The following is a 10,885-nucleotide window of genomic DNA, read 5'->3' as shown; positions in this document are numbered from 1 at the left end:
ACCTATTTTATTCACTACTGTTTACCCAAACCCATTTTTGAAAATTGTTCAGAAAAGAAATAACATTTAAATCTTCATAGAAAGTGGCTAAAACTTCTATGTATATAAAGTATTACCTAGTTTAAGATAATTATTCTGACTATGACAAGAATAATCATTTTGCATTACCTTTACTTCTCTGTTAGAGGTGTTCAAATACGGAATCATTAAATCCAGTCTTAAGAGTTCCACTGGCTTGCTTAAAGGTATACAAGGCAATGAGGATAGGTCCAAAAACACACGTATAGGTACCTAAAGAAAGTATAAATTTTTCACTTTTACTCAATTCTCTTTGTGGCCAAAAAGAATTTTGTGAGCTCATCAAGTGTTTGCTTTGTACTTGGCTCAGTATGATACAATGCTTTTTACATCTATTTACCTCATTTAATTTAATTCCTACATCAACATTAAGGCATAAGGACTTTCATGACTCCAGTTTTACAGGAAGAATGAACAAACCAAGTTTAGGTAGGTTAAACAATTTGCTATGTTTTTAATTATTTATAGATTCTTTGCTTGGATGGAAGCAGATTAAATTTTTACTTAAGCCAAACAGCTCCAAAAGTTTTAAATGAAGGATGTACTTATGTGTGAAAGATGAACTAATGAATAAATACTACAACATTAATTACTGAATTGAGAAAATATGCCAAATTCAACCAAACAACTTAATAATGGATTTTGTTTGGAAAATAGTTTAATTTCTAGAAAGCAGTGGTTCCCAACTTCGGCTGCAAATTAAAATCACCTCAGGAGCTTTTAAAAAGTCCAACTGTTCAGGCCACAACTCAGATCAATCTGAAGTTGGGATCCAGGTATCAGCAGTTCTGCAAGTACAGTCAAGGTTGAGAACCACTGGTATAAAGTGTCCCATCAATTTTAGTAGCAATGGAACCTTCCTACTAATAACTTTTAGTCTCCTCATTTGAACTAAAAAGGAAACTGCTGTTTAAAAAAAATGCCCTCTTTCCTTTGACTGAAATATTAGAGAGCAACTGTTCATGGTGAAACAGAGGACACAGATCCACCAACTGCTCCCTGGGCATCCTTGAAGGCATCCAACCTTCCCTCCCCATAAAAACTCACAGCAATTCCATGCCATTTCCAGGACTTCTCACTATGCCCTTTATCCCTGTTTATATCCGTCACCAGAAGCAGCCCTAGATTCCTATGTCACTCTCATTACCTGCACTCTTAATCCCCACACAGCTGTACCCATCGTTCATAGTCTGTCCTGACTTTTGTTTCTCAACCTAGCCTACCGCCTACTCCTGTCATCTTTGCCAATTCCTTCTAGATTTCCAATCTAGAGCTCATAACTTTGTGAGTTCTTTAGAGTTCAGTTCTGAGCCCTATGCTCTTTCTATATACCCCCAAGGTGATTTCATCTAATCTTATGGCTTTAAATATCATCTAGCAAATTTATATCTCTAGCCTACATCTTTCTCTGAATACTTATCCAACTGCTCAATGACCCCACAAAACACATAAACACAACTTGATCCTTCTGCTATTTTCCCCATATCAGTAAATGGTAACTATCCTTCCAGGTGCTTTCTCATACTCCACATCCAATCTATCACAAAATCTACCGTCAAAATATATCTACAATCTGACCACTTTGCACCACCTTCACCTGGATTACTGCAATAATCTTATGCCTTTACCTGCTCTCACAAGTGGTCTACTCCCAACACAGCAACCATAGTAATCCTTTCAAAACAAGACACCATGTCACTCATCTGTTCAATACCCTCTAATTGTTTTCCACCCCTTTCAGAGTAAAAGCCAAAATCTTTATACTGGCCAAAAGGCTCTACAAGATCTAGCTCCTGATACTTTTTTCTGACTGCATCTTTCCTCTGACTCTCCCTCATGGTTTCTTCTTTCTATTTCTTTCTTTTTTTTTTTTCTTTGCTGAAGAAGCTTCACGCTGAGCTAACATCTGTTGCCAATCTTCCTCTTTTTGTATGTGAGCCACAGCCACAGCATGGCCACTGACAGACGAGTGGTGTAGGTCTGCACCTGGGAACCAAACCCGGGCTGCTGAAGTGGAGCACACCGAACTTAACCCCTAGGCCACTGGGGCTGGCCCACTTCTTGCTATTTCTGAATACGCCAATCTTGTTCTTGCCTCAGGCCATTGCACTTGTTGTATATGGTTTGCTTCCTTATTTCCTTCAGGTCTCTGCTTAAATATCATTTATCCATGAGTCCTTTCCTTAGGCATTACCTATATAAAATAGTAAATCCCATATTCCCATTCCTTATCTCCTCCCTTTACCTGCTTTATGTCCACAGCACTTCTTACCATCTATCATACTAATCCTTGTTTATTGTCTATCTCTTGTTTGTTTATTGTCAATTTGAATGCTAGCTCCATGAGTGCAGAAACTCTCTCTTTAGTTTCATAGCTCTATTCCCAAAACCTAAAATAATGTATATAGCAGACATTTGTTAAATGAAGAAATACATTTCTACTGTTTTCTGTATAGCATTTTGTTTTTTTACAACCTCTCATTTTGTTTCACTGCTTCACTCAGTTGTCTGTGTGGCAGTCAAATAATCATCATATTAGAGGAGAGGAGACAATATCATCTAAGAAAATGGATGAGCAGACTAGGAAATGTAAAACTGCCAGGCAGGTTTATGGAGCCTCTTAAGATGAGTGGTCATGAGTTGAAGTGAGACCACAGTCAGCATATTCAGCTGGAGGGGTACTGGTGTAAAGAAGGCAGAGAGCTGGATTTAACCAAGGTGGGATTTTTCCAGGCCAGCAGAAATACTGAAGAGAAGGGATATATAAATAAATATATAGACCATGGAACATAAGCTGTTAAGGGAGGATGTGAAATGGGAAGTACAGTGAAAAGACAGAAGGCAGGATCAAAATATCATAGATTCTGATGGAATCAAAGAATTGTTGATGTCAGGTTCAAGAAGAATGAACTAGAAAGACAGGCGATGGTGGTATTTTTGGACCACACAAAGAAATAATTTAAACTTCTCTTCTGATAAGTATATTCTCTTTATTAAACCCACCCAAAAATTGAGATTAAACAAACTCTAAAACCTTAGTTAGCCAGCCCTCAAAAGAGCATTTCCTCAGAGGCTGGCCCCGTGGCACAGTGGTTAAGTTGGGTACGCTCTACTTCAGCAGCCCGGGTTCGTGGGTTCAGATCCTGGGCATGGACGTACAACCACTCCTCAGCCGTGCTGAGGCAGCGACCCACATAGAAAATAGAGGAAGACTGGCACAGATGTTAGCTCAGGGCTAATCTACCTTGAGCAAAAAAAGAGGAAGATTGGCAACAGATGTTAGCTCATAGAGAATGTTCTTCAGCAAAAAAAAAAAAGCATTTCCTCAATAAATTGATATTTGTTAAGCAAGTACTGTTCATGGAAGATCTAACAGTGCATATTCAAGAGCTTAATATCTACAGCCTTTAGATAAAAGTTTTAGATATCATTTCTTTAATTCTGTACTCAACATCTCACTTCACACTTGGGAAGCTTTGGCTTACATGGCAGTATTCTACCTATCTCCTAACCTCAGTCTCCAACCCCAAACTTCTTCCCTAGCATTCCATCCACTCCCACAAAAATCCACAATTTTAACTCACAAATTTGTATTTTGCTGCTAGTGCCTTTGCCAGCAATCTTGACTCTCTGTTTCCCAAACAGCAACTAACTGTATTGTATTTTGTTTATTGTATTGTATATTCTACTTGTATTATTGTATTTTTCTGCTAGTGCCTTTGCCGAGAGCTCTAGTTTCCTACGCTCCTACATTCCTGCTCCCTGCAGTCTGACTGCCTAGACATTAGCTGCTCACACCTATCACCTGTCAGCCTGAGGTCTTAATATAATTGAGGGTTCAAGTTCAGAACATAGATCTTCTTCTGGCGGCTGCTTTTTTAGACAAGTAGCATCCTTTTTCATAAGACTAAACCCAGTACCCTATTTTTCATTTATAACAGTGGTTAGGAGGAATATCTGTAGACTTGTGTCAGTAGGAACGAAAAAATTCCCTGGCTATTCTAAGCCCTAGGTTGATTTTTACCACAATAAGTTCCGTTGCTCTAGGAAACTGATTACCATCCTTATCCAGCTAAACACGGTGACTAGATAAAACTACAGAGAGAGATAAAGTAGACTGTGTATAAGAGCCACCTGGTTGAATTTATCTTCTAGACACTTACCTGAAACTGGTTAATAAAAGGTGCTATATTTAATCCAAGAGTTCGTTCCGTTCCTTGAACAGCACTCTCTTCTACCAGTGTCTGTGATTCCACAAGCAACCCAAACATCAGCACGTACTGAGGAAAGATCTTACCTCCAGATTGTAGCAAACATCTAAAGAAGGAAAATGTTCAAAAAAGCATCTTGATTCCTTACATTTTATAAATACCAATAACTAAATCATGATGAATTAGTGAGCTGCAGACTGTATACAGTCTGATGGACTTTATGTTATTGGCTAGTAGTTCAGAATGGTAAATCCCTAGAAATCATTTCCTAACAAGTCAAACTTAAAGTGACTGCTAATCTACGACAGAGAAAAACAAACAGTCAGCAGGATGGATATGTCTTTAGATTCAGGAAGAGTCATCAATGGATATTAAAACTAGTGGGTGAAAATTTGATTAGAAAAAGAATATTTATATAGTTTCAAAGTATCACCCTTTGATATGACTTACTCATTACTAAAAGAAAAATAGCAACTTACTGTGGAAAAACCTCATGGATATAACAAACCAACTGATCTAAATTAATATCAATAATAGTGGGATAATGCAACACTATGCCTCTGGATGTGACAAAACTGTGGTATTCCTCTCTAAAATGGATAATCTGAATCTAATAAGAAAACATGAGGAACATTCCACAAAATAAATGGCCTACACTCTTCAAATCTGTTAATGTCACGAAAGACTGAGGAACTATTCCAGAATAAAGGAGACTAAAGAGACATGAAAACTAAATGCAATGTGTGATTCTGGATTAATTCTGGACTAGGAACAAAAAAAGCTATAACGGATATTAATGCAACAAATGGTGAAATCTGAGTAAGATTTGTACATTAGATATCGGTATTGTGTCCATGTAAATTTCCTGCTTTTGATAACTACAATGGTTATATAAATGAATGTCCTTGTTCTTAAGAAACACACACCAAAGTATTTAGGGGTAAAGGAACATAATATATAGAGCTTACTCTAAATAGTTCAGAGAGAATAATAAAGCAAATGTGACAAAATAGTAACAATTTGTGAATCTGGGTGTGAAGTATATGTTAAGTTTTTTGTACTAGTCTTTAACTTCTCTGTAAGCTTTAAATTATTTCAAAATAAAAAGTTAAACACTCTGAAAGCAAAAAAAAAATCCAAATGCTCTAGTAAAGAGTGTGAGTAAAAGGTTAACAAAACCCTTTCTCCTCCTACAAATGATCTTGAGTTCACCCTCTGTTTCCCTGAAATTCCCATAAAGGTGGAATGTCAGCTCTGTTATCAATAGCAACACTGCTTATAATAAAAATTTTAAAATGCCTCTTACTAGATAGACTGCATCTGGACTGAGAGAACTATGACCAAACTATAAATGCCTGATGGGAAGCCATACTACCTTTGGGCTTCCCTGAGTGTGGTATGACTTGTAACCAAGGGACTTGGTAACTGGGACTTGGAAGCTACGCCCATGGGAAATATTAGTCTCTATATGAAATGTAGGGCTCTTAAGCCAAGGCAGCTCCCACACCCACCTATACAATTTTGTTTCCTCACATCTGAACTGTGTGGGAGACATAAGAGGGGTGGGTGGGCCACCTAAGGCCATCAAATGAAACAGAGGTGAGGCATAATTTAAGGTATTTTATACCAAGTAATTATTTTCATTTGCCACATTTATAATCAAACATTCAATTCCTCATTTTTACTGAATATTTCAAGCTCGTTTCCACCTGAACTTCCAGGACAGGCTACCACAGACAAGTGACTTCATATTATCTTATATATCTTTCATAGTAAGTTTTTACTCATAAATATTTAGAGTTAGTAAGGATCTATTTATAAAAACACAGGCTAAACATCTGACCAATACATTTGTGCATATCTAAACAAGCAGTTCCTCCAAATTTCTAAAATTTTATGCTATACAGTTTACCTGAAGAGATCATTAAAATCTCAACAAACTATAAAACACCCCATTCCTCAAAACCACTTTTGCACTTCTGCTCTTAAATTAGTTTCAAATTATTAATCCTCCTGACTTTTACTAAACTGATTATCTCAACCATTTAAAAATATCTAAAATCAGAATGACAAATTACAACAACAAGACATGGCAACTAAATGCAATGGAAGACCCTTGATTAGAACCTAGATTGGGGAGAAAAAAAGAATATTACTGGGACAAATTTTTTTTGTATTACAGGGTAAATTTTAATATAGACTATATATTAAATAATAGCATTTTATCAATGCTAAGTTTCCTGAGTGTGATCATTATATTGTGATATGTAGGGGAAAACCTCTGTTCTAAGGAGACACAGGCTGAATGTTCAAGTAAGGGTGAAGGTTATGAAGCCAACAACTAAGTATCAAATGGTCCAACAAACAAAACAGCAGTCTAGTGTTTACTGTTACTATTCTTGCAATTCTTAAGTTTGAAATCTTGAAATTTTTAAAAATAAAAAGTTGACGGAAAAGTTTACAATAAGTAAACATGCTGCTCTTGTAACAGCTCTCCCTAAAGACTAGCTAACGGGAAGCCAAATCATAACCAGGTCATTTGATGAGCATAAAATCAGCAAGGAAAGTTAGAGATGATTCCTAAGGGTAATGGCATCAGACTGACCGAGAGAAGTCATGATCCTAAACCAGGATAATCTCTCTTCACTAAATATAAGCACATGATCATTTAAGTTGTAGTAAGTCCTGTATATATAAATAGATTGGCCTAAAAATGGACTCCACCTTGACAACAATGCTTCACTCGTTTCTGTTATTCCTTTTCTGTCAACTTTTTAGCATTTCAGGTAAAGTCTGGTAGAAATTCAAACTCTACAATTAGTAAAATTACACACCTCTTAACAAAAGTAAACAGCTCTTAAAATTCCTATCTACGCCTTTAAAAACCAGATAAAATTTTAACATCTTCCTAAATAACTGGAGAAACCTACCTGTTTTCTTCAAATGGATCAAGTTTAATCCTGAAAACTCACATTACTAAATTTATCTGAACAAATGAAGTTATCTGCTAATTGTGATCCATTTAAATGAAAACCAGATCTAATTTTTCTAAGGTCTTAAATGAGAGACCAGCCACAGAGCTTTATGTTGCTTGAGTGATTCCCCCCACCCCTAAATAGCCACAAAAGGGTACCATTCTACGAAATTAGCAAGATGAAAAAGCACACAGGTTAATAAAAACCAACTTTCTAACCATGAAATCTATGGGAGAGAAAGAGGGAGGACAATGCCATCAAGTCATTTAGGGGGTAACCAGAAAATTTAGGCTGAACAAAATGTAAAAATTCATCTACTGAAACCTAGAAAGTCTGAAAAGGCTGAATTAAGTACTAACAATCATGCCAGAGATAAATACTATACAAAAGCAGTTTATGAAAATTATTTTAGAAGGCCACATTCACACTAATTTAATCTAAAATCTTGTACAGATCTTTCTTAACCTCAGTGTTACTGTCACTAACAGGAATGCTGCTTAGTATGTCAGATAAAACACAAATCGCCTTGAACCTCCGCATAGCTTTACTGACAGTGTTTTGTTGTCACTGACACCACTGCAGCTACCAGATTCCTCAGTGGAATCCTCTGCAAAGCAAATAATACTTTAAAACCATCTGTGCTTTCAGCAATGAAAAAATATGTTGCAACTCAAAAGTTAACCATAAATGGCAAAAATTCTAAAGAGGAGAAACTCTTCAGTTTCCTTGTGATCCAACACAAAATGTTTTTAAATGGGTTTAAATTTGAAAAAAATATATCTTACCAAGCTTTTAAACTTTCTCCTATATTTTAACCTACTGTGAGTGAATAAAGCATAAGAGCGAACATTTAAAAACAACACCTGCAAAAGTAACTAGAGACTAAATACTTGAGTTTGTGAAATGGCTTATTTTTCCTTGTCTTTCCTTGGGGGGGGGGGGGTGGAATCCAGTGAGACAGAAGTACTTTATCCTTATCCCAAATATAATCTATTCTCCCAATCACTAACTTCATCCTCTTTCACCAGTCATGAGGCTATTAGAGGCTAAAGATAATAATAGGAGGCCTGGGTATGAGTATCTGCACACCTCTTGGTCCCAGAATCAAGATAAGCCTACACATCCAGGAGTATTTGGTAAGAAGAATGTGCAATAGCTTAGGCTGAAGGAAAGAAGCACTGGTTCTCCACTGTTCCTCAGGAGGTATTTGGGGGAAGGGAGGAATACTGGTTACAATAATGATTATGGGTGCTACTAGCATTTAGTGCCCAGAGATGCCAAACATCCTGCAATGCACAGGACAGGCCCACATGAGAACTGTCCCACCCAAACTGCCAGAAGGACCCGTACCCTGCTGAGAAACCCTGGGATGGGGAGTTGCAGGTAGCTCCCACTTAAGTTGTTTCCCACTAATATAACCAATCATTCAAACAACAGAATATCTGACAAATTGTTTTTAAACCAAAAATGCTTTTAAAAAATCCTTTACAAGGTTCTGTTTAAATGTGACTGGCTGAAAGCTTTCCACTAAGATAAAGAACAAGGCAAGGATGCCCACTTTCTCCTCTTCTATTCAACAAAGTTACTGGAAGTCCTAGGTGAAGCAATCAGGCAAGAAAAAAAATTGGCATCAAAATTGGAAATGAAGAAGTAAAATTATCTCTGTTTGCAGAGTGTCATCTTATATGTAGAAAACCCTAAAGATTCCATTAAAAAAATGTTACAACTAATAAACAAATTCATTCAAGTTGCAGGATATAAAATCAACACACACAAATTAGTTGTATTTCTATACACTAACAATGAACAACCCAAAAAGGAAATTAAGAAAACAATTCCATTTACAGTAGCATCAACAACAATAAAATACTTAGGAATAAACTTAACCAAGGAGGCGAAAGACTTGTATACTGAAAACTACAAACTTTGCTGGAAGAAATTAAAGATACAAATAAATGGAAAGACATCCACATTCATGGACTGGAAGACAATATTGTTAAGATGTGAATATTACCCAAAGTGAGCTACAGATTTAATGCAATCCCTATCAAAATCCCAACAGCATTTTTTGCCAAAATAGAAAAATCCATCCTAAAATTTATATGGAATTTCAAGGGATCCAGAATAGCCAAAATAATCTTGAAAAAGAAGAACAAAGTTAGAAGTCTCTCACTTTCCGATTTCAAATCTTACTACAAAGACATAGGGAAAGTGACCACATAAGCAAGATGGAATAGGAAGTCTCAGACTCACCTCTCCCCAGAGAGACACTGACTTAACAAAAATATACAGACTAACTGCCTTTGTGAGAAATCCAGAAACCAGTTAAGAGGTTCCTGTACCTGAGGGCAGCAAACAGCCAAAACGAACTGCATTAAAGATGTTAGGAAAATTTGTGGCATTTACTTGCCATAGCTCCTCCCCCAGGCACAGTGCCATACAATCAAGAGAAAACTCCCAACTCCCGGCTTCTCCTTGGGGAGGGAAAGAGAAAAGGGAAACATACACCCAACATTCTGACTTTTCTGGGCACTACTCAAGGGATTATTTCTGTCATGCCTAAATCTAAAAGCAGTGACAGGAACAGGCACCAGGCTGGGGACCTCTGATAACAAAGGAGATCACTTGGCTTGGTCAAGCACCAGAGTCTGCAGTACCAGAGACTGACATTAAGGACAGCTTCAGGACCTTGGCTTTCTACAGCACCACGGAAGCTGCAGGACTTCAGATATGCACCAGGGGAGCTCCGGAGGAGAAGCAAGCAAACCTCTTCAACTAGATGACACATGCAAACCCAGAGAAGATGCATCCCCAGAAAAGGCTTGAGAAGTCTCCAGAATCTCTAGTCAGGCTGATTGGTAAAGGTCCTCCCTGGAAAAACCAGAAAGTAAAGACTGGGAGAGATGACTGTTTTTTTTTAATGCCCAAGTCCTAACTAAAGATAACACGGCACACAAAGAAACATGGAAACATGACCCAATCAAAGGAACAAATTAAATCTCCAGAAACCGACCCTAAAGAAACAGAGATATATGAATTACCAAAGAATTCAAAATAATCGTCATAAGGATGCTTAACAAACAAAATCAGGAAAACGATGCATGAATAAAATGAGAATATCAACAAAGAGAAAGAAACTATGAAGAAGAACTAAACAGATATTCTGGAATTAAATAGAATAAATGAATCAAGGGATTCAACAGCTGACTTGACCGGCAGAAGAAAGAATCAAAAGCAAAAACAGACAAATGGGACTAAATCAAACTTAAAAACCTGTGTATCAAAGGCACACAATCAACAGAGTGAAAAGGCAACCTATGGAATGGGAGAAAATATTTGCAAATCATGTACCTCATAGGGGGTTAATATCTAGAATATAAAACATAAAGAACTCCTACAACTCAACAATAAAATAATCCAATCAAAAAATGGGCAATGGACTTGAATAGACAATTCTCCAAAGAAGATACAAAAATGGTCAACAAGCATATGAAAATATATTCAACATCACTAATTATAAGAGAAATGCAAATCAAAACCATCATATCAGCTCAAATCCATTAGGATGGCTACTACCAAAAAAACAGAAAACAAGTGTTGGTGAGGATGTGGAGCAAGTGG

General features: G+C 36.9%; 1 protein-coding gene across 1 annotated transcript in view; it reads right to left on the bottom strand.

Moving 5' to 3' along the window:
* The window catches only part of PRMT9 (protein arginine methyltransferase 9), a 40,693-nt gene that overhangs the window by 3,900 nt on the left and 25,908 nt on the right, over positions 1 to 10,885 (bottom strand). The window contains exons 10-11 of the mRNA XM_004420898.3: positions 4,242 to 4,395; positions 169 to 291 (exon numbers count right to left, since the gene is read on the bottom strand). Coding sequence (XP_004420955.1) covers positions 169 to 291; positions 4,242 to 4,395 — 277 coding nt within the window. The remainder of the gene's footprint in view (positions 1 to 168; positions 292 to 4,241; positions 4,396 to 10,885) is intronic.

This window comes from Ceratotherium simum, chromosome 12 (genome assembly GCF_057802395.1).
Source record: "Ceratotherium simum simum isolate JZ-2026a chromosome 12, ASM5780239v1, whole genome shotgun sequence".
In the NCBI taxonomy this organism is placed as follows: domain Eukaryota; kingdom Metazoa; phylum Chordata; class Mammalia; order Perissodactyla; family Rhinocerotidae; genus Ceratotherium; species Ceratotherium simum.
This window is presented reverse-complemented; position numbering and strand designations above follow the sequence as displayed.